Source organism: Ischnura elegans, chromosome 7 (genome assembly GCF_921293095.1).
Source record: "Ischnura elegans chromosome 7, ioIscEleg1.1, whole genome shotgun sequence".
Lineage (NCBI taxonomy): Eukaryota > Metazoa > Arthropoda > Insecta > Odonata > Coenagrionidae > Ischnura > Ischnura elegans.
This window is the reverse complement of record NC_060252.1, coordinates 86,169,564-86,194,562: the sequence shown is the minus strand read 5'-3', so window position 1 is coordinate 86,194,562 and position 24,999 is coordinate 86,169,564. Positions and strand designations below refer to the sequence as shown.

Below are 24,999 nucleotides of genomic sequence, written 5' to 3'. Positions count from 1 at the left end.
GTCTGAAACACAAGTGAAGGTAAATATTCAAAGGCCAAAGGAAAGCTTTATTATATTTAGTTTCATCTTTTAAACAACTTACACATTTGACGAGTTTACTTTTACTGAATATGAGGCTTGTAATAATTTTAAAAAATATATGACGTTAAACTGAATTGAATATTGAATTTTCGGCAGGGACGGGCACTCTAGTGGATAGATGCATTTATCGTGTAGAAGACCGCCTGAAATGTATCTTTGATATGCATGAACTTATTTTAATTGTTTCGTGTGAAAAGTTAATATATTCTGGACGAGATAAATTTTGTTTCCAGCAAAAGAAATTTTGAAAATTCGCGATGCCGAGTCTCAAGCAAATGAGTTTACATGGGCCATGACACGGATTTCTTTTTGGCTATGATATAGCTCAACAATAATGTGCAAGAGATGGAATCGACTTGTATGGGACTCCAGTCGTGAGAAAACCAACGAAAGAACAGATGCAAAATCAAGAACCCTGTGAAATGTTAAGAAACTTTCCCAAATTATTTTGTAATATCTCCAAGGTCATTGAGATGGCACAGTGAGATAACGCTGCATTCTATTCATCACAATGCACTTTTGGTGGGTTTTTTTCTGAAAATTTCCAGGAGGCGGGCCGCGGGAGATTGGATGGCCCCCCACGCATCCTTCTCAAGTCACCCCCGGGGGCAGCGACCGCCGTCGCCACCGGAGAACACGGCCATGGGTTCAGTTCCCGAGGGGGCCAGCGGCATCGTGGCACGCAGTCACCAAATGCTCAACCCTTCGCCCCTCTTGCCCACTTCCGAATGGCTACCGATGGAACTCACGATGCCCGATTATCTGGTGAGTTACGAACCCCTAACTCGAATAGAATCAGGTGATACTTTGACCAATCAGCCAGAGGTTGTTGCGCAAAGAAATGTTATTATAAATGTGTTAGTTCGCCACAGTCACAGTATTTAGATGAGTCAGGAAAATTGCTTGCCATTGGGAGTAGGAGCGAAATCATTATTTATTTATTCATTTATATTATTTATTTATTTATTTCGTTATTTACTTAATTATTTATTTAAGTAATTTTAACATACAGCCGTGACGCCAATTTACAGTGAAATTTTCAACAATGACATGAATTAGACACAATAAAATAACGATATGAAAACAAACAAAGAATTAACCAGTAGGGAAAGTAAAACATTCAATTGGCAGACAGATGGGACAGAGCTTGTGCGGTGAATTTTTTGCATGACAGGTAATAAGGATCGATGGAAGGGGGAGCTTAGAAGGGAAGAGAGGCGATATGAAGGCGAGCGCTTGGTCAAGAAGATTCTAGGAATAGGCAGTTGGAGTAGAGAGAGCGAGCGGGTGGAGCGAGTCAGTATCCTAAAGTGCAACAGAGAAAGGAGTTCAGGGCAGTCAGAAGTCGAGTTGAAGATATTGCGTAGAAAGTTGAAGTCCGTTTTACGTCTGAGATTCTGCAGATTAGACAAGGATAGAGAAGCCAATACAGCATCAGAGGACATATTGCGTAAGTGAGGGACTCTATGCCTAACAATTTTGACAAAGAGTGGGGAATGCAATCAAGTGATTTTAGGTTAGTCGGGGCTGACATGGACCAAATTGCAGAGCAATAAAGAGAGCATTCTTACATCTTTGTAGCCGCTATGGGATGGGCAATCGATGAGAAATAGGAGTGGAATGCAATAAGATCCTTAATTTCCGTGAAGCGGTAAAGAAGGCCTAACAAATACATGGCTTTCTTTTTTACAGCCTGAATGTGGTCGGAGTAGTTTAGTTTTGGGTCGGTTATAACGCCCAAGTCTTTCATCGTCGTAACTCTGGTCAAGGGAGATGAATTAATGGTGTAACTGAAAGTGACGGGTTGTGTTTTTAACGCAATAGTCATGATGCTGCATTTTTCAGGGTTGAGCTTTAATTTCCAAGTGTCACCCCGCAGCGAAGCTTTATTAAGGGAAATTTGGAGATCTCTGCAGTCAGAGGTGTTTTTTTTTATTTCCTTGTAGATATTGAAATCGTCCGCGTAGAGAAGAGTGTGTGTTTGGGAGGATAGAAGGTGGGATGGAAGATCATTAATACAGTGGAGAACACAATTATTGAGTATGTGTTTACAGGTAAAAAATTCTCGGAATTTTCCACCGGGTAAGTTTCTTGTAAGCCGACGTTTCCATAGCTGCCTCTGCCATCGAAACGTCGGCTTACAAGCATCTCAAATCCGAGAAGAGTTCACCAGTACCATAAGCCGCGAAAGAACAAAGTCTTATTGGAACCTGTGTTTAGTTTCTTGCTCCATGTATGCAATTCTTACATCTTTGCTACCGCTATGACCTTGTGAAATACTGATTGTGCATTGCAAAGCATGAACTATTCTCATTAATTACCTGGGGAAAATTCCCCTGTGCCGGACATGGAAACAAGGATCACTTTCCAGAGAACTGAGAATATCACTACGCTATTCAAGTCCCTAAAGATAAAGTTCTTTAAATCTTTAATTTCTTTTAATCTTTCTTAAAATAAATAAATTAATTTTCTAAAAATAAATGGTTCGTTCAATTGTATTAGGTTCAACTATGTGGAAGTTAAAACACGAAAATGAAAAGTAGACTTCGTTGATTTCCACTGATTTATTTCGTCCGTACGACATGTTTCGAGCCATAGAGGTCATTATCAAGTACCTTTATGTAATACTGTTAGTTTATTGGAAAGCATGAAATATTCTCATTAATTGCCTAGGGAAAATTCCCCTGTGTCGGTCATGGAAACAAGGATTACTCTCCAGAGTACTGAGCAGATCACTACGCTATCCAGGTTCCTAAAGATAAAAGCGTACTTGATAATGACCTCTATGGTTCGAAACATGTCGTACGGACGAAATAAATCAGTGGAAATCAACGAAAAAATAAATGGTCTTTCATCGGCAAGAATTTTTACTCGGGTACACCATGCAGTCAAGTAGTTGAAAGTCAAATCCCACTAATTCGTATGGTCAATGGCGTAACTGGGAATATGCTTTGGGGGATGCTATGAGACTTTGGGGGGGGATCTATACCCTCATTCCCCCCCATAGTTACGCCACTGCATATGGCTTAAGTCATGATAAGTTGTTTTGAACGAAGCACTGTAATTCGTAGCTTATGTCATTCTCTCTATGTCACCCTTTGCCTTGTAACCCTTTGCAGAGGAACGTGACGGGCGTTGATGACCTCACTCAGCTGAGGCACTTAAAGATCCGCGTGATCACGCGTGAGGTCAGCATCCAACGGATCAGTCTCTTCGCCCCGAACCTACTGCAGCTGGACCTGCAGGGAAGTTGCCTCGGATCCCTCAGGTGAGTAATTTTCAGGTGCTTGTTTCTCGAGGATTTTCAGCCTCGCCAATCACGCAACCATTTTTCACGCCTAAGCCTGAATCAAACGATCATTTTTTCCGTCCCTCAGAATGATAGCTCCAGCGATAGGTTTTCGTGGACCGAAAGAGTGATCGCTCGACCCATCATTTTCTGAATCACACGGTCATTCCCACCATCCTTTTTTCCATCGCTTATTCCGTCACTTTCCGCCGTTACAACTTTAGTCCAATTAAAATGTAAGGATGGAGAAAAAAATTTTGTTTTCCACAAACTTTATTTTCGCCAGACGCGATTCGAAGTTACAACAACATTTTCAAGAGCATCATGTACCGTCTACTTCTTCCTTAAGCCTGAATCACATGGTCATTTTTCCCGTACCTCAGAATGACAGCTCCAGCGATAGTTTCCAGGGACCAAAAGAATGATCGCTCTACCCATCATTTTCTTAACCTAACGGTCATTCCCATCGCTTATTCCGTAAATTTTCGTAATTACAATTGTCATTCAATTAAAAGCCAAGAATGGCCTTGCAATCGCTGTTAGCGGCCGTGCGTTCTGATTGACTGATAGACGGTAACGACGATGGTTTCAGTGACAGATAAAGGGACGTTTCGACTGATGGAAAAAGGGATGCGATTCCCATCCCTGGTGTATCGCGGAAAATAATTGCGTGAAACGGTCATTTTTCCGCAATCATTGGAGCGATCGCTGGAGCTATCGCTCGGAAGGGACGGAAAAAATGATCGTGTGATTCAGGCAAAAGGTCCAATGATAGCGGCAACGACAACTCAAATTATGACTGTCGAATATAAAGCCTGAAGCACGCTATCCTTTATCACATACAATTCCAGTGTTCATTACAGCTATTATTTTCAATGACAGGGAAGATGATTGCTGAAGCCATAATCGTCTATATCATACTAGAATTCCAATATAACCTTGTCGAATAAATCAGCGTCGCTAGGAATTAGTAATATAATAATATAACGTATGACTTATATACCTCATCATAAATACCCTTAGCGGAAGGTTGAACCTATTCTTTTTAGCTAACTCTGTTCCAGTTTGAACCTTGTCAAACCAATGAAGCGATATTGCCAACACGAGCGGTAAAAGAACCCGAGAAATGGAATGAACAAGCAACTGCAAAAAGAAGAGGGAGTAAAGAAATATGAGCTTCGAGGAAATCTCAGTGCCAACTTATAATACGGGCCCTTCGAATTTTTGGATCAGACAACTACTGCTAAAGCAGTCCTTGCCACTGACCGTGAAGAGGTCTTGTGGTATGAGGAAAAGCATTCAGTTGATGGCTGTGCAACCAAGGGAGACTGATGACCGTCGCAATCAACAACTGCACGCCGAAACGCATGTAGAAAAAAATTGAGGAATGGAGCACCAACGGCATTATTGGAGCGAGTCTCTCCCACTGGTTTGTCATTCTCGTTAATTTTTTCATGAGAAAGAAAGTAGCAGCATTCCACTGAGTTCGTGTGATCAAAAGTCTCCCAAATCTATTCGAACTGAAGTTTCATTTGAGCATATTCCATCCATTGAGAAGATCGAATGCACAAACATTTATTTCGTGACTCAAAAAACTAAAAACAACGTAGCGATTACGATTCTGCACTGGCGATTATGCCCGACTTGCAGCAGCTGAAGGGTAATATTGGAGCTTGGTAAAACTATTTAAAAATAACTCTTATAAAAAATCGGATTTATAAAACAACAGTCATGCACATATATAACAACAGTCTGAAGTGTGGGATTTTACAAACGAAGCTCATAACGTTCGAAAACAAAGTTTTACGAAGAATATTCGATCCGATGAAAGAAGGAGAATGATGGAGAATTAGAAAAAAACAAAGAGTTAAGAGACTTATACAAAGAACAAAATATCGTGAGAATCAACAGAAGCAGGATATTTAGATGGCTGAGCTACCTCCATAGAAGAAGTGAAAAAACAATGATGAAACAAGACCTTGAAGGGAAACCAGAAGGTAAAAGCCCGGTAGGAAGGCCGAGAATGCGCTGGAGGGACGAAGAGGAGAAGAATATGAGGAAGAGGGGAGCCCAGCTAGATTTTCTTTTTTCATACATTTTATTGGTCACAGCATTCAGAACTCTTTAATTGCAAGTACATTTTTACAAGTACATTTTTTTTTAAATACAAGAGCAATTTTTTTCTGAAAACAAGGCAAAATTTTTAAAAGTTACATACAATTCAGTTATTGGTGTATCCTTGCAGAATTTTTCTTGCGTCTTCACATAATAGTTTTAAGTTCATATTTTCAAATTTATTAACAAATTTTCCATTATTTTTCACAACTTGTTGAATATAACCTGCTGTTATTAGCCCCATAGCATCAGTCTTAAAACTGGAGAAAAGATTGTAATCCAGACATAGAATTTTTAAATCACTTATCTCATTTTCGCCAAAAACATTTAGTTGTTTAAACATCTTTTTCACTGTGCACCAAGTATCTTTCACTTTATCACGTAGAAAAAATTTGTGTTGTAGATCTTCCTCTACCTTACAAATTTTACAGTTTTCTGATGTTTCTTTACTAATCTTTTTTAGTTTTTCTCTCGTTACACACAGGTTATTTGCCACATTAAAAATATACACTTTATTCTCCATACTAGGGTTTATCTTTTTTAGATTGCACCACACTCTTTTACAGTTTAGCATACTCTTTGTTGCAGTGAGGCCTACTGACTGCCCATCAACTTTCCCTTTTAATAAATGAGTGTAAATTGTTTTGACATTTTTGATTTTTCCTATGTCTGCATTTTCAAGAAAGTTCATTGCACCATTGATGTATTTTTTAAACGTTGGAGGTTTTCCTAAAATGTTAATGGCAATCTTTGAAAGGGATTTTTCCCAAATACTTGAATATTCTAAGGTCTTAAAAATACCATTGTAAAATAAGGCTGTTACCTTGTTTTGAAAGTCGGTTAGACCTATACCGCCCTCTCCCCCCGTTTTAACAGCTTGTTGTCTTGCCATTTTAAATAAATATTTTTTCCACACGACAATTTTTGTACATTTTACTATTTTTGCCGCTATATGGTTTGGCAGTATATGGCACACATACCACATTTTACTATGGAAGGCGACCGCACGATGTGGAGGCGCTTTGTTGGTGAGGCCAAAGACACATGGCACTTCAATTTTTCGAGTTCCAACCAGTGGCGCCGACTCCATGGGGCCTGAGGGGGCCCGAGCCCCCTCAAAGATTCGTTTGGGGGGGCGGAGCCCCCTCAATTCAGGAAAATAATTTAGTTATATCATGCTTTGTGAAATCACAAAAATATATTGGTATTTTTTATTTCCCATGCTTGACGATAGTTACCTTTTAAAATAAATTCAACAATATGTTAAAACAAATCATAAGGTAGTGCGCAGGTTAACTTAAAACAAGTGGTATGATTCATGATAGTGTTTCGGTGCTGCGACACACTTTGAATTTAACCTCTTCCCGGAGCAAGACCTCCGATATGGGCCCCCCAAATAATTTTTTATAAGTCGGCGCCTCTGGTTCCAACATACCAACTAATCAGATGAACACTCGCTCGAAGTCTCATTTCGAGGAAATAGAATCAAATCTCTCTCTTCCTCAAGAGTTCCAATTAAATAATAGACTGCTCAGGAATCTTTGTTCAAAAGCCTTTATGTATGAAAATTGAAAACAAATCACTTCCTCTCGTACGATGGCATTTTTTTCCGCGAATAATTTCCCCTTAGAAACCAACGTTATCGCATTTTTTTTGAAGGTGAATGGAATAGATTTTTGTCAACTGTCACTCATATCGTAAATATTTAAATTTAACGTCTGAGACAATGTTGTGGAAAGCTCTTCGCAAAGTTTTGGCAAGTCTGCAAATTTCATAAGGGTCCATTTTATAAATATACCATGATAGCCTCCAGACCAGCTTACTTTTATAGAGGTGAGTCTAAAGAAGGATTTGGTGCTTTCCAGGCGAATGCTGTTGATAAAGTCTTCACGGGAAACACCGGGCGGCAAAAAATAATTTTTTCTCGAGCCCTGATACCATTCCTACTGATTCTTATGTAAAATGACCTTCTGAATCCGAATATGACATCTGTTTTCCTCCATCACCCACCATTTTTGGGGGGAAGCCCCCCTCTAATTTTCATCACTTTTGCAATAATTTGGACGAATTTTAAGGATTATATTAACATTTATATTTCTTATTAGATTTTTGAGAGGTAAAAAGTTCTAAAATATGGTAATTAATGGTAAGGATGTAGATTTGGGGGGATTAGTTTCCGTTACTGATTAAAACAACACATTAAAAATTATCAACCTTTTCTTTTTTCGCTATTTTTTCACTTATTTTCTTCATATTTCAGCTCCCATTTCATATTTCCCTGTCTGAAATACCCCAGAATAATGGAAAATGTACCAAAAGCTTAAATAGGCATTAATAAAAATATTTAAGAACACGGCATAGAAAAAAAATAATGAAAATGTGTGCCAACAGTTCAGAAGGACGCTACCACGCTGGCGCTCTCAATACCACCTGCGCAATAAGAAAGATAAAAATAACTATTGTGAATAGCGGTGAATAACATAAGTTTTTGGTATTTGATTTCCCTTTTTACAATGAGGTAGATGTTTCTCTTGCAAAAACCAGCAGCAGGCATAAAATACACACCAAATTGGCCGCATTATTCTTATCTGAAAATCTCCTCTCTTTGGTGTTATCTTCATGGAACCGTCCCCAATGTTAATCTGAAACTGCTCCAAAATATTCTATGAAAAGGTCTAGGTGGGAATGAAAGGAATGCATTTAGTGTAATGTTACACCCTATGGCCTAATACGCTGACAGAAATTCCTCGATAAGGGCGACATAATCATCACTTCTTTTTCACCCAAAAAGTTCTAACACTCGTTTCAGAATCCAAGCCAAGCTCGATTGTCTTTATGATTCAGGTGTTTCATAAACGTCGAATCTTGGAAAAGTTTCCTAAACTGGGGGACCTAGAATTTCTTCCTTTGTTTTAGACTCACTAAGACGAGGACTTTAAGTTAAAAATTGAAATTCAGCTTCTGTCTTGCCGATTGCTTTCACAAACTATTTCATCTGTCGTAGTTTGATGTGCAATGGTGGCAAGTGAATATTTTCTGTCGGAACCAGGGAAACATGAGAGAAATGTTTATGACCATGAGTGTAGCTTTCGCTCTGAGGCCATTCCTCTCGGGCGCGGCTGAGGTATTCACAAAGGAAGCAGCAGTATTTCGTGAAGCCTGAGAGCAGTCCCGTGAGTAGAGCGACAACGTTCAGATCAGCGCAACCTCTCCAATTATAATCACGATAGTAAATATTTTCAAGGATTCGGCTGATATTTCCGTACGTATCCTTCATATTGGCAGAGTATGTAGATAGGACAGAAGGTAACTCATTCCCATTGGCCAACAGGACACCGAAAGAGTTGACTCTGGTATCACTAGAGGTATACCGAGGGAAGATGACGACAACTTCAATATACATAATTGATTTGAGAGGATGGTACTTCGTGGAACTCCATGATTAAGGAGAAAGAATACTTTTTAACTCCAATGACAATATAAAAACCTCAATCTTATATTTTTCATGGAATTAGAAAGTATTACTTTTCCTTTTTTAGCTGCGAAAGCAAGAGAATTGCCATCCATGCCGGAGCGGGAAAGGCACTGCGAGGGCCAGCGTAGTAAAGTGAATCTTCCGAGCTATTGCGAAATATTTTTATTATTGTTGCTATGCTATGCAACAATACATTTTTATTGTTACTGCTGTTTCTTGTTGCCGTATATTTTTATCATTCGGGGAGGATGATATGAAATGGAAGCTGGGAGTTTTTAAAAATGCGTGAAAATTCGCGAGAAAATGACAAAATTGATAATTTTTAATGCGTTTTTACACAATTTACGGAGACTAATTCCTAATAAAACTACCTCTTTACTATAAATATTTATAATTAGAAATTTTCACCCTCTCAAAACCCCTAGAAAGTTTTTAAATGATAAAATAAAAATGATCCTCATTCCTCCAAATGACCGAAAAGTCATAAAAATTGGAGGGGGGGAGCTCCCCCGAAAATAGTGGGTGATGGGGAAAAACGGAGTTCATATTCGGATTTAGGAGGTCATTTTACAGAAGAATATGCGGGCATGGTGTCAGGGCCGATTTTCATGCCGTCCAGTGAAATCAGCAGTGGCGCCGACTCCATGGGGCTTGGAGGGGGCCAGAGCCCCCTCAAAAATTCGTTATGCGTGTGAGGAAAAAATGTGTCTGGCTATTCGATTTTCTCCGGAGTGTTGAGATATGGATATTTGAGCTATCAGAGTTCTAATGTTGATCATATGACTCTTCTAAAATGCTTTAAAAAAAACTTAAAACTCACTATTTGTAAACTTTCCTTTGGCAAGATCCTCGGTTTGGGCCCCCCCAATATTTTTTTGTAAGTCGGCATCCCTGGGAATCAGCCGGGTAAGGATGGACATTGCTGCAAATGTTTCAATTGCCTTCTCTGCCATCGTCTTCAGGGAAGACTTTATCAAGAGATGAGTCTGGTTCACACCTACTTTTAAATTAGTGTAACTAGCTTGTTATGACCCAGATCGATGTCTGAAATGTTAAACAAGTAAAAGGTCTGACCGCGCATCAATCGAAAAACTGATTAAAATGAACTTGCGAGTGTGTATATTACACTTGATTTGCATTACTTTTTTTACTTCCTGACCGCTACTTTAAAGAAAAAATTGTTGTTTTCAAGGCTCATGACCGTGACAATTCGATTCTTTCCGCTTTAGGAGGTTGTGAACCAGCATACATCCATCTGAACGTGTCAACTTCAGAGTTACGCCAAAAAAGTTGTCGTGAACGAATATTAATATGTAGCGAAAAAAAATCGAGCCGCTATGATATGTTCTTATAACTGTATAATTGTTCACAGTTAAAAAGTTAAAGTGTAATGAAATGCTGCCAATAGCAGCATGCAATAATAAGAGTAAGTTTTATCTCTCCATGCAATAAATTAAGTTTCAATTACAAATGTAGAGTAATTTGAGGTAGCCTTGAAGGAGCACCTGCTTAGGGCCACCATCAAATAGTAATGCGTTATGCTTTTGCCCAAAGATATACGAGCTCTTAGAGTGATACCATGATTATCTCTTAACAGTGTGTGTGCCTTGATGCTCTACACTCTCTTTGGTGAGAAGCCAAGAATATGCATTTTCCAAAAAAATCAGACTTTGAAATAGTTCACATTGTAACACATTGTATATCCTTGCAAAAAAACATATTTTAAACGACGCTAAATTTGGTTTTGTTAAGGTTATACTTTTTTGTGTAGGGCAAAGGGAGAAGGCAGGCACTGAAATATTTCAGAGTTACCACTTCTAGCGTAGTAACGCCTTAGAATATAAAATAGATATAGCTATGTCTGGCTAAAAGATTTTTCTTTCTCCAGGGATCTTGGTTGTGGCCTGGTTTGCCTCGAGGTCCTGAGCGTCAGCCGCTGCGGCTTACCCACTCTGGACGGGACTTTCGGATTCCCAGCTTTGAAGGACCTGGACGCCTCCTATAATAGGATACGGGACGTCGCTCCGTGCTCCGCTATCGAAAATCTGAGGTTCCTGGATTTGAAGGGGTGAGTTGAGACCCAGCCTGAAGGGTAGATGACACTTAGATTACACTGGGGGACATTTTTTACCTATTTTCTGTTGACTCCAATTTTTGAGCTGCTTAAGGGTAAAATAGGCCTGCTGATTTCAAAACTGCAGTTAGTTTTCTTCTACTACGTGAAGTTTTTTCAGTATTCCTTGTGTAATTGTAATCACTCCCTGCTAGATCGATCACAGGAGGCATTATTGCTCTTCAATTGGGAATTCCGCTGAAAATGGATGATTATGCGATTAAAAAAATATCCTCCACACTGAAAATTATAGCAAAAGCAGTTCTTCTCTAATCTGCGTATTGTTTGTAAAATTCCACTTTGAAAATTAGTAATCTTGCGCTCCAAACAACCCATCGCCATGTTCGCTAACCGTGACGTCAGAGTCCAGTAAACAATACGTTTACGTGGTGCCAGTAGTCTATACCACGCACAGAAATTTTCAGGATATCTCAGACCTGGATGAAACTGTAATGTTCTTACTCTTTTACCACGATTTGAAGAGTACCTCGAGTATCATTTAAAAGTAAAAATTAAATTTTGAGTTCTAAAAAATGCCATTTTCTTCTTTTTAACAAAACGTGGTATTATAAAAATATTATTTCTACACTTTAATATGATTTGATACCACTCCACGTAGGAAAACGTGAAATCACGAACCTGTCAGGGCCTTAAAAAAAATTTAAACCAAAGTAATTGAATTTAATACGCGATTGAGATTTTTCTGCTCACATTCAGAAAAATGTGTTTATGTTTACATAAGTATTAACTAGCGAAAGTAAATTGTTTTGTATTCATTGTTCCTTATTTCATTTCATTTTTCAGCTTGAATACGTGAAATGAAAATATTTACTTCAGTTGTGTTTGATTCCTATTTTAAAATACATGCGCGGTGAAAACATCATGAATAACAGTTTTTTATGTTAACCTCTAAATTGAGCACCCCTCTCATTTTGCATGCAGGACACATTTTACTTACGTAGGGACCGCTACTGTCCTTATTTAAGAAGTTTCACTATATATCCAACCGAGCACATCAGTCTATCTGAGTACTCCATTTAGCCCGCCTGCTGCCTTTTCTGGCCACTCCATGACCCAACCCTGTATCTCCCTTAATTACTGAGATAATAATTCACGAAATAGTGAAATTTCATGATTTTTCCTAAATTAAAAGTGCTTCGATCGATTGGTTCTTCGACGTTTCACGTAGTCTAGGTTCTAAAAGAGACATTTTTGAAAAATCGATTTTTGACCCCCGAATACCTCCAAAAAGTAGAGGCATGTAGGCAGTTGGCAACACCATCATGGGTAGGAAATAGAAAATTTAGTATCTCCACAATTTTTCCTAGGGTTTCAGGCGATGTTAGAGGGAATCTATTCTATGAATTTTGTCGTATCTCGTCTCGTCCACTCCAAACATTTCTATGAGTGATTGGTTGGAAGTGGGTTTTACAGCATATAAACCGGTAAACTTTTTCTTTGAAAGCAATTCGAAGGTCCAGGGGCTATATCTCTAGGCACCGCATCATGAATGGGTCCTTCAGATGCAGTGATCTCCTAACATTCTTTTCACTACGCATTCCAGCTCGCAAAACCCGCAATACTGAGGCTCTACACCAGCCCAATTTCCGTCTGGCAATATCTCATAGATCCCTCTTTTACCGCTTCCTTCCTTCTATTTTCAATTCAATCTCCACTTCTACTTCTTCTTCTCTTGACATCTTTTCCTGCCGCACCAATTTTAATAACCAATTGAGAAGACTATCTTTTTGACACCGACCTTTTGTATGTAATTTTATATGCTGAAAATGGTTGTTATTTATGAGATTATTTTTATACAAGTTTATTAATTATATTTACATAATTCATTTTGTTTATGAACCCAATGTAAAGGCCTTAGTGCTGGTTTTGGTGCGATATAAATAAATAAATAAATATCGTGCAATATTTCGGATGAAAAAAATCTTCTTCCTACCTTGATTCTTCCCTCCTTCTTTTCAGGAATCCGATAAGTGATGTAGAGCGCCTTGGATTCCTCAGCGTCTGCCCCAAGCTGGAGGAATTGGACTTGCTGGAGTGTCCGGTGACGAGGGAGCACAACTACCGCCTGAAAACGCTCAAAATGCTCCCGTCTCTTCTCATCTTGGACGCTTTTCCAGCGGCCGATCCTGAACCATCCACTTCCTTGAATGGAGGTCAGTTTAGAGCGCTCTCGCATAAAGATTTAGAGCTGCAGCCACTCGACCCGACTCATTTGACGGGTGAATTCCACGAGAACATTAATAAAACTTGTGTATTTCACTCCGGTTCTGTATCTGTAATGGTATGTTCATGAGATCATCATTGATGTTTCCTCACATAAAAAAGCATTTGATAATTTATTCCCCTTTAGGAATTTCCCTTTCAAGTGGTTATTCAGTTGAATTAAATAGCTTTATGCTTAGCCTTGAATATGGTCTTGATAGCTTCAAGGGAGAAGGGCTTGATGTCGAAATATTATAAACTAGCAGGACACTCGGCGTTGCCCGCGAAGGATAATACTCAAGAAAGTGGCAAACTTGGAATTCATGATCACATGGCAGAAATTTTAGGCAATGGAGCAAAGCTATGTACTTAATGTCGTTATTACAAATTCAGTCATCATAATTCAGCAATAAGAAGATTGATTCTGCGAGCCTCTATTAATCCGCTATGCCATAGGCTAGCCAATATATTTATAGGTTAATCTTTTCTTTTACATCCTCAATAACTTGTCCTATTTATCCCATTCGGGGTAGAAAATTTAGTGTCTCCACAATTTTTCCTAGGGTTTCAGGCGATGTTAGAAAGAGTCGATTCTATGACTTTTTGTCCTCGTCTCGTCCTCCCCAAACACTTGTTTGACTGAGTCAGCAGTGATTGGTTGGAAGTGGGTTTTACAGCACATTGACCGGAATCCTTTTACTTTGAAAGCGATTCGCTGGTCCAGGGGAAGTCACGAATTCACATCGCTCAAATTCTTCTCTGCCAATCCGCTCCCCTGAAAATTAACCTTTCCATATTTCTTCCCTTTTGCATCCTTAACCCTAGATTACTAAACCTGACTCAGTGTCACGTGGTCACTATACGTTCGTCATTTTGATGACGCTATTTTTTTACCTTCCAATCATGTTATTTTTGCGCTAAAAGCAAATTAACTTAAAGTTTTATCATAGTTAATGTATATTTTAAAGTATAAGTCATGTCTTTCAAAGGAAGTATTTTTAATGATTCTTTTTAATATTATTTATAATAAAATGTTTTGATGTAAGGCGCTGGGGAAAAATATTTAAAATGCCGTAAAATACGTAATTTTTTATTACAAAATGCATTTTCCAATACTATGGAATTTTAATTTGGCGCCTCGTAAAAATTACGAAGATTTATAGATCCAGGGTTTATACCTTGGTTCGTATATTAGGACCATGCTCAATACCTTGTTTTATTAATCTCAATCGGGGCTTTAATTTTCCTTTCTGCCCGTCCCACGTAATATCTAGCTTTAGAAAAAATTGAACCAACAGCTTCCTTCGCTCAAAAAGCATACAAAAAATACATCCCTATGAAGTGGACTTGCGTTTTTTTGGAACTCATGACTTCAATTAACCTCACGCCTTTACCCATTCTAAATCAATGTTGCTTCTAAGTAACATCAAAAATATAAAAATATTCAGCTCTATTCAAGAAAGATTTCAACTACGCGTTCTTTTGTGCTTTAAAGTTCAATGGTGAAATACGAATCTGCCACAATAATTACGATTGAGCAGAAAATGTTCACTTTTTTAAAATGAGAAGTCTTGAGATTTAATTTCTTCCAGAAGCAGCTCTGGGTGAGAAAGGGTTAAATAGCTTTATGCGTAGCCTTGAATATTCTATTGATAGCTTCAAGGAGTAAGGGTCTGGTGTCGAAATATTATCAATCTGCACCTTGAATTTCCAAAGCTGGTTATCTACATTCTCAGCTCCGATTTTATCTGTTGCTAACACTAAGTGGTAGTAAGTTTAAGTTCACTACTAACTTTTTAAGTGTTATGAATCAATTAGTTTTCTCAGTGCACTACAAGAGGTTTACTATATACATCCAAATAAGATTGAAGAGAACAAAAATTGAAGCCGTGAATTAAAAAAAACAGCACTTCAGCTGGTCACAGCCATTCGAACCGACTCATTGGACGGATGAATTCCAAGAAAATGTTAATAAAAGTGATATATTTCACTCCGGTTCTATATATGTTATGCTGCATCGTTGGTATGTTCACGAGCCCATCTTTCCTCTCATAAAAAAGCATTTGATATTTTATTTCCCCCTTAAGGATTTCCCTTTCAAGAGGTTTTTCAATGGAATTAAATAGCTTCATGCGCAGCCTTGAATACGCTCTTGATAGCTTCATTACTAAACAGCTTCATAGATCCTAACTTCATAGATCATGATGCAGTGGCGGATACAGATGGGGGCGCAGGGGGCGCGCGCCCCCCTCGCGGGGCCGCCCCCATTGCCGAACATTGTAAAACCACAATTGCAACTTTTTTTATATCGTAATATATTGTCTTATATACGTGTATAATGAGCTTTAAAAAAACTTTCTTCAACTTCGCAACGTGGCTTGATTAATTTTTTATTGCGACAAAACAAAAGTAAAGGTAGCTCAAGATATCCTTTGCGCCCCCCCCCCTTGAGTTTTTTCTGTATCCGCTTCTGCCATGATGTGGCCCATTTAGTTGCCATAAAAAATCACGAATAGGGTAGTTTCCTTCATCAAAGAAAACGAAAGGCATTGATTGCGATTCCTTACCCACCATTTGTGTATTCATTATATACAAATTATTTGGTTTTAGAAATACCGGTTTAAACGAATAGCAAGGGTCAATTTTATCGTCATTTGAAAAAGGCCAGATTGGCGCCCATGCGATTTCACTCCACGTGACGTCACAGGGACCTAGTTTCTATACAAGTAGATAGGAGTTTTACATCGTCTGAGGTTCATTCATGAGGCACAGAGCTCAGGGAAACATAATCACGTATTAAAACTGGCTAAGGTCGGAAAGTTATCTTCGTTTGATAAGGTATTAATAATCCTTATTTAAGCCAAGCGCTACCAGCTAGCAGGGTACTCTGCTACCTGCTAGCATCCTGCGTCGTATCAGCGCTCAGAGCCTCGCCCCAAGGTTACCTCACTTGCGGCAGCGGGAACCAGAACGAGACGTCACACGGAATTTTCCCGGCATTCATACTTACCCGTCGCGTTTTCGCGCGCTTGAAAATTTTCACTTTTCATTTAATCGCGAAAAATAGATATCGTCATTAAAAAATCTAAAAGCGCGAAATACGTACTCCATGAGTAATAATCTTTCGATTTAGGCAATAAAAAAATAATGGGAAACCACCCTATTCACATCCGAAAAATTCTTATCCCGTCGAAGGTAATAAATACGGGGAGGATGGTGAGAAGGACTCGCTGTTCTCGTCGGCTGAGCCCGAATGGCCGGGAGGATCAGAAGGATCCAGTGTGCGGGAGCGGCTCCCTCCCTCGCGTCCGGGTGCCGCTGTTGGTGGCGGGACCAAGGTGCGGAGGGCGGCGAGCGCGGTCGCCCGCTTGCAGAGCAATGGCGGCAGGACGACAACGCCTCTCCCGGAGTGTGCGACCGGCGCCAGGAAGAAGCGACCGCAAACGGCTAGGCCGTGGAGGCAACCTGCAGGTAGACTCACAAAGTGTCAATTGTAATTCATTCATTCATTATTATTATAGTATTCTACCGATTAAGGTAGGTTTGCATGGAGTATTCAAGAAGTGATCTGGTAGCCTCCATTTCCTTCCAGCACTGCCTTCTTTAATTCACTGTAAGGCATACTCTCTTTCAATCTATCTAAAAATCCTATTCTTTTCCTTCCCCTCCCTCGTTGCCCTAACATTCTACCCTCCAACACCATTTTCAACTTCCCCTCACCGCTAAGCACTAACTCCATCCATACCTTTTGTCTCTTCCGTATCTCATCTAAAAGCTGCCTCTCCTCGCCAACCATATCCAGCACTTCGTCGTTCCTTTTCCTCTCCGTCCATTTCACCCTCTCCATACCCACATCTCGAATGCCTCCAATCTTCTCTCGTCTTCTTTCCTCAGTGTCCACGTTTCCGCACCGTAGAGAGCTACACTCCAAATCAAACTCTTCACTAATCTTGTCTTTAAACTCTTACATAACGATCCTCTCAGAAACTCCTTCCTGTTCATGAACGCCTCCTTCGCTAATGCAATTCTCTTCCTGATGTCCTTACTACTGTATCCGTTTTCCTCTAACGTACTGCCTAAATAGTTGAATTGCTCAACCTGCTCAAGTTTTTCACCACCCACCTTTATCTTGAGTCTCACATTCCTCGCTCGCGATGCTTTACAAAACCGCATAACCTTAGTTTTCTTGTGATCAATCCTCATCCCATTGCCTTCGCATTCATGGCATTGCAATACCAAGGTTAGCACTCGCTTTCGCTCGGTGAGGGAGCTTTGCCCAATTTATTTTATATTTACAAATCGACACTTTTATCCGAAGTTTGTTATTGCAAATGCTGAAATCAGTCTGGAATTTCATAATACAAATGCAGATATATACATATTACGATGCACAGAGTGGTCGTAAATTCGCTGATACACTACCATGGACTATAGAGTAAGTTATTCTTACCAACAAACTACATAAAAATATTTTGTTCTCGCGAATCATATTCGAGCTATCCGCGATTTAAGTAAGACAATCAGAGCGTAGCACAGACGAATACGAACGTCCTTAGGGAGGAGGTGTTGTCGAACCGAAAGTGGTTACCGAGGGTACTGCATAGAGGAGGTCCAATTCCATCCCATGGAAGGGTGATTTCTGTTGCCACATCGGTTGCATTTTAATCGGTTTTCAATAATGTCCCCGGCGCGGTGATGTCTGCAATTCGATCCACTTTTCTCTAATATTTTGCCGTATGATGTTTGCAAATGCGAGGAATAGCATTAAAAAGTGCTGAATTGGATATATCACATCATCATATGTATAAATTTCGGTTAATACCAGTGACGTTATGGCAAAATTATCAGTGCCGGAACGCGGTTTGCCTAACTTTTTTTACAAGCGAACTACTTCTCTGTGTGTTTCAATTATTTCAGAAAAAATATAGAGTAAACATATTGAAAATTATTTTTATTTTGGCTATGAATAGTATTAGAAATTTTGAGGCACCAAAATATAAAGTGTTTTTTGGCTATTATGTCTCTTTTTAACCAGTGCCGGAACGGCGTTAATTAATGGTTCATACCCCTTATTATACCTTATTTCCCCGTGGAACTCAGGTCAATTTGTCCGTCACCCGCACGAGTGGCGACTTTAGTAAACCCATTTAAACGCGCGGTGGGCGACAACACATTTAGAGGCCGAATTGAGGATCCTATTTTGTAATATTCGTGGTGGTTTCGAAGCACCAGCGACACGAATCGAAAAAATTGAATTTTACTCTCGAACCAAACGAACATGGGTGTTTCAGCAGCGCAACAACGCATGTGTTTCAGTAGCGCAAGCGGCAAGAAGTCAAACTCCCAGTCCGAAGATTTTTGGTTCGATTGGCGCTCGTTGTTCGAATTGGTTGGAGAGTAAAATTGTTCTGTAATTTCCATGGTGGCGTATCAGTGAATTTCTGGCCACCCTGTATAACTCAGGTAAAATGTTGCCATTCATATTTATAATTCATTGGTCCAATTTCTCGTCGCTTAGCTGTTGGCAGAGTTAACCCTTTTGCAGGAGGTGAAGATTTCGATGGAGGCGACCCTAGTTCGTTCGCCCTGCCCGAAGAAGCTCCCAGCTCGCTGACGTCTGGTGTCACGCTGTGCGGGAACATCGCTGCGGCTCTTCTCACCAACCGGATGCTCGCCCGGAGGAACCAGAAGAGGCGCGAAGCCGTCCCGGAGGCTGGGGCGACCGTTGCCGGACCCCGCGGAGCGCGGCGACGGAGTCCGCAGATGACGGTCGTACAGCCCGTGGACCACCGCAACGATATATTGGAGGCGTCGAGGAGGTGGCGCGAGGCATACGCCAGCTTTCGCGAAAGGAACAGGTGAGCTATCATTTAAGTATTCTACCGATTAAGGTAGGTTTCCGTGGAGTACTTGAGAAGTATAACTGATGATTTCAGGCCCCTGAACAATAATAGCAGGATCACAAATTTAAAACGAAACAAGAGCAACTTTTGCTATTCCCAAGACAGTTAACAATCATATTTTAGTTTGAATGTTTTAACAGATATGCAATTTTTAACTTCAGTTTTTTAACAAAGTCATGCGCCGAATAACACCGAATAATAGTCTTGTTCGCTTGCGCGAAAGCTTCTGTTATTAATTTCTCTGAGGAGTCAACGATTCTTCCTTGTTGACACCTTTCCTTGAACTCACATTTTCTATGCCAAGCGTTGGTCTTGAAAGTGGCAACTTTCACGATGACTTTTGCTTTCTTCGACACTCGTCCTAGTTTTCCACAGCTGTGACCTTATCACGCGAACGAACTGAATGGACCGAATGGTTTTCTCCTCTGCTATTTTTAACCGAGTCTAGTATCCTCATTTTTGCACAACTTTCCCTCCAATTCTTCCGTTCCGTTGCGTGAATGACCTTTACACCACTCGAACACAACTCCTAAACGATTGGGAATAAGTTTTTTGACATCGTACGCCCTCAGACTATTGTCGTTTTTTGTGCCTCTTTTCTGTTCATCCGCTGTAAAAATCTTGGGAAGAGGTCCTCTCCGCCAAGTTGCACCATATGTGTGAATGAAGACGACCTTATTTAAGTAGGTTGGTAGATATCAGTGGGAGGCGACCTACAGATTCTAAGGAAATTTATGAAAGAGCGTTCAAGATGTTCGAGATAATAGAAAGCTCGGTACGAAAATTATGGGTCATCATTAAAATTCCGACTTCAATTTTATTATGGAAATGGAATTAAGTAAGCAAATTAATTCTCTCGATTTCCTTAAAATTCTGATTCATCTTCTTCCTTTTATAGTGCTAAGATATGGAAATAAAATTTTAAATAGAAATAAACAGCATGAAAACAAGAACTCTCTTTGTCGCCAGTCAATCATATTCATCACTTGGCCTCGGATTTTATAGTTTCAAACTTGGTCTCGTTCGCTGTAGCCCAAAATTGCTCTTGCTTATCCTCTTCTCCGGGTGATGGGAAGCATAATTGTTGGCGTCCTCTCGTTGCCAAGTCACGGCACCTTCATAGGTTTCGTAATCATTTAAGTAGCCTACCTAACTCAACAATAGACCAATACCCCCTCAGAACGCCGCACAGTGGGCTGAAATCAAAAAAGGCTGGCCAAAACCTCAAAAACGATTTTATTGAGCTAGGAATTTGAAACTTCGCAAAAACATTTTCTAATAAACTGTGCCCAATTTATTCTTTCCTGTGCCGTCACGTATATATGAGGTCAAAGTAGAACACATTTAGCGAAAACGACCACTCTCGATTTTCTCTGGAAATTGCCAAATAAACCCTCGTGCAGTGGTTTTATGAATTGCTTTGTTGACAAAACTGTTATAACATGTTAATAAACACTTCTTTATCTTCCATGTGGAGGTTTTTCAAGGATTTTGTTTTATTATTAACCTTAGATATATAACAAAATGGCGGAGCCTGTTTTCAGCCAATTTTTTATATAAACGTAATTTACAACAATGGCGAGACGTAGTATCTCCCAGGGGCGCAGCTAGGAATTAAGGCTAGGGGGGGTTACAGGCGCAACTAATACTGGGGTGCTTGGGGAATTGCATACCCTCCAGGGTAAGCGGGAGGTGCGGACTGCGGAGGCCTTCCGCCGGAAAAAATAAGATAAATGGTTCAAAATGGTGATTTTCACGGCCATCTGGGGGATATTTTATTCATCCTCACACTATTCCATAAGTAATAGAAATCCAATTAAGTAAAATAGACTTAACTTAAAAATTTCTGTGAGCTCTGGGGGGGGTTTTATCCCCCAAAACCCCCCCTCGCTGCGCCACTGGTATCTCCAAAAACGGTCGCAATAACGATGAGAAGGACAATATCTATTACGCGACTAATTTAACCTGAACTCAAGCTCAAAATCAACGGAGCGTTATTTTTCGAGCATTGATGTAAGCATGGGCGCCGCAACTTCTGCCGCGGTTACCTTCCACGCTCCGATCCATCTGGAGCACTCCCTAAGTAGAGCCGTTCTGCTTCATGCTCTGCCAGAACTAAAACGTAATACTCCGATGAGCAAGACTACAAAAATGGACGAATCGTTCTGCAGCCTTCTCTGCGATGAAATTTTGGAACAGACCTCTTGTTTTGTGCAATGTAAAATGTTCACGAGTGTTCGAAATTATACCGCATTTTCATCAGCAGTGTTGCAATCCTAACATTGCTTTACTTGCGCACATGATATAATTAGTTGTTTCAGGTGTGACTCAATGGAATCTCTTAAAAATATGAAAAGTAAAGAGAGCGTTGTAATTCCACACGAATATTTAATGTATTCAATTCCTGAAAATTTGGCTTAAGATCAAAATAGACGTGTTACTTTTGATGGGTATGCGAAGTCCAGCGTTTCCAAGTTTTTGCTTTTACCACATATGTCTGCCCTTGAGAGTACTGTGACAACGAATTTCTTTCTTAACGCTATCTCCTCGATTCTTTGGTCCATGCTCGAATGCCCTTTCCATTATGTTTTCTGTCAGAGGTCATGACCTTGCCCATTTTTCGTTATCATAACTCGTTGTGTGCCGTGATTAACAGCTCAAGCTGATATCTCGCAAAACAATTTATCCCCCGTGATGTGAAATTTGTGTTCGCATGTCCAATCCAAATGCCACTCTTACCTCGTTGGCAAAGTGAACGCTGTATTCATTCCGGGCAATTGTTTTTTATATTATTCACTATCTAATACATAACAGCAGATGTCATACGAGGAAACGCACGATAACGTAAGCTTTGAGCAAGTAATTTGATACGATAAGAGGAACGATAAGGTCTAAAGTACGTTATGCGTCCATTTAATCGTTATTGTGATCGCGGATATTCTTCGAGTAGGCATCTACAGAATAAAATCTTGCTAAACTTGCAAGTGAAACGCAAAACACTAATGCTTTTCTTTTATTATTCCAGGGAGAAATGGGCCAGAGAAGACGAAGAAGAAGACGAGGAGGAAATGGATGAAAATAATGAGAAGGTGTAGAAAGCAGTTGGGTCCGTCGTAACTTCTCAGTATAAGGAGCGGTCACATGGAAGAACTAAGACATCTGGACATGAACAGTATACATCAGGGGTCTTCGACCTCTTCTGAAGCGAGGGCCAAAAATCGATTTCACATCGTCAGAAAGCTCACAATGCTCCACGTCACTTTACCACCATATCAATAAAATTTTTAAAAAGACAATTTCAAAATGCAATCATTTTTATTGGTAAAAAAAAGTTCAATCAATCGATGCTATTTTTGGCATTGTTTATTTTTGACGACTGTGTCGATATGTATATTATATTGTGTGGGGCAATATAATATTTTCTTTAGCCTCTTGGGGCCGCAAGAAATTAGCCGGCGGGCCGCATGCCGCCCGGGAGCCGAGGGTTGAAGACCGTTGGTGTACATGGTAGATTTATATGGCGATTGTTGCTACGAGCTATTTACAAGCGGCCGTCAAATCCTATGCAAAACTTTCGTCATGCTTGGGCCAGGGAGTGATGGGAAAAATTAATTTTAAAAATGCGATTAATGCGGAAGGTACCTAAACGCTGGGATTTGAAGCTTCGGTATAACTTTTTTCTTAGAGCCTTGGGAGAAATTGATCAACCATAACCATCGCCAAAAACTTCACTCTCTATTCCCGTTACACAAAGGACTCGGCTGCTTTTTAATGGTGTAAAATTTTTTTAAGTATACTCATGATAAAAATACGGGAAGCTGTTATGTACAGTCAGAATTAAGCTTTTAAATTCCGAGCGAATAAAGGACAAGACAGTTCGTGAGTATATATTGCCAGATGCTGCTTCGCCATTGGCTTGGAGGTACGGTAGATGAATCGTACGACGACTTATGTTATTTGATGCGAAAGTGGTTTATACCTCTAGAGTCGGACTTATATTAGCTTTTCCTTTAATAATTGTAAAAATAGCGCTGATAGTGAATAAAATTATGTTGTGAAACTGTGAATTTGTTTAATTTCTTCTCACCACTGGGAAATTTATCTGAGGAAAAGCAATAGCGAGAACACAGAAATTTTGAGATAAAATGCGTCTTGAAATACAAATTTTATTGTTGGATGGTATGGGAAAGATTATGGAGAGTGTACAAAAGGCTGAAGTGAATCTCAGTATAGACATTGTCCTGCAATCAACATGGAGTATAAATATTCAACTTCTCATCATAAAGTAATGTGGTTTTTGTCCCTTTCCTATATCATCTGAAAAAAAATTCCGAACGCGAGATGTATTCAACGGTGTTCGGCGAGATTTTGTGGAACATATTGCAATGATAAATGAAAAAACTTTGGGTATGTCCACAGTTTTTACTAGCGTACTATGCATTTCAGCGAATCGGCTTCGCCATCATCAGGTACAGATACTGTAAAAATACAGATGAACAGATAATGTAAAAATACAGATGAACAGATACTGTACATCTGTATTTTTACAGTATCAAAATCAGTTACAAAATGCACAGATACTGTACAGATTCTAATAAAAACTGTGGACATATACAAAGTTTTTTCATTTATCAATCCGAACGCGAGACTTTAAAATGATGTAACGCAAGTCTTAGGCCAGAAAAGAGATTTCAGAAGTGGTTTCTTTTGGAAAGGGGATATATTTTGGGGCGATTCATTTGGAGGGGGTACTCCAACACCGTATCTCCGAAACATGTTTTTTTTTTGGGGGGGGGAGGAAGAGGAGTTTCAACCCCTTGCCCCATCGCTCGCTACGGCCATGATATAACGTTATCAACATCAAGCAGTTCATAAACTTGAAATCAACAAGTTCCAAGAGTCTCGATGAGAAATCATCTCCCACTTATCAGTTGGGATCAGTATTTGCAGTGTTACGGTGACTGTTGATCTTTGACATACATATTTGGCTTTAGCGTCGCGTCGTTAGGAGTTAAATTAATTGGGATACGGTGATTAATAAATCTGGTATGAATGGACTTTATCCTGGCATATTACTACGGAGATGTGTAATCGGGCTTACGCAGGGTAGATGTGCTGCTTTCGACGTTCACTTTTTAGAATTGAGGGGTTGAGAGGCCAATGGGTACAAGTGATTATATTCTCGACAGAGTTAGGTAAAGTTAATTGTTAGAAGAGATACACAAAATCTTGTTTGCTAAGGGATACAAGTGAGTTTCTGTTCCGAGCGGACATCGAGTGGAAAATCAAATGCACTACTAAGTATCGTATATGTCTGAATATAGTCCCCCCTTTTTTTCCAAAAATGCTTGTGATAAAATTAAGTGGGGGACTATATTCAAACCCATTTTTTTTCCCGAAAACCAAGCCTCAAAAGTAGGGGAGGGGACTATATTCGGAGGAGTACGGTATCTAATTGATCTCGTTTGTTTTCTACAACTAATTTCTGTACCTAACTGTGTATAATAAAACAGAAATCACTTGTACCCCTTGGCTTCTCACGCCCTCATTTTAGATTTGCACCATTCTGAAACAAGGCTCTGATCATTTTTTCCGTCTTTTTCGAGCGATAGCTCCAGCGATCATACCAATGATTGCGGAAATAAATGACCATTTCACGCGGTCATTTTCCGTGATTGCTCCAGGCAGTGGCGTAAATAGGAATATGCTTTGGGGAGGGGGGGGATGAAGGGGCTAAGGGTGAGGAGAATTATTTAGGGGGTCGGGCGCCGTAACGGATACAGAAAAAACTCAAGGGGGG

At 39.8% G+C, this 24,999-nt stretch overlaps 1 protein-coding gene across 1 annotated transcript; it reads left to right on the top strand.

Annotated features, from left to right (window-relative positions):
• The first annotated feature begins 639 nt into the window (after positions 1–639).
• On the top strand, positions 640–22,470 carry LOC124162402 (leucine-rich repeat-containing protein 56). The gene is made up of 7 exons (XM_046538924.1): positions 640–846; positions 3,201–3,349; positions 10,849–11,028; positions 13,054–13,247; positions 16,492–16,767; positions 18,842–19,154; positions 22,225–22,470. The coding sequence occupies exons 1-7, from the start codon at positions 652–654 to the stop codon at positions 22,292–22,294; spliced, it is 1,377 nt and encodes a 458-aa protein (XP_046394880.1). The 5' UTR covers positions 640–651; the 3' UTR covers positions 22,295–22,470.
• Positions 22,471–24,999: the final 2,529 nt, after the last annotated feature.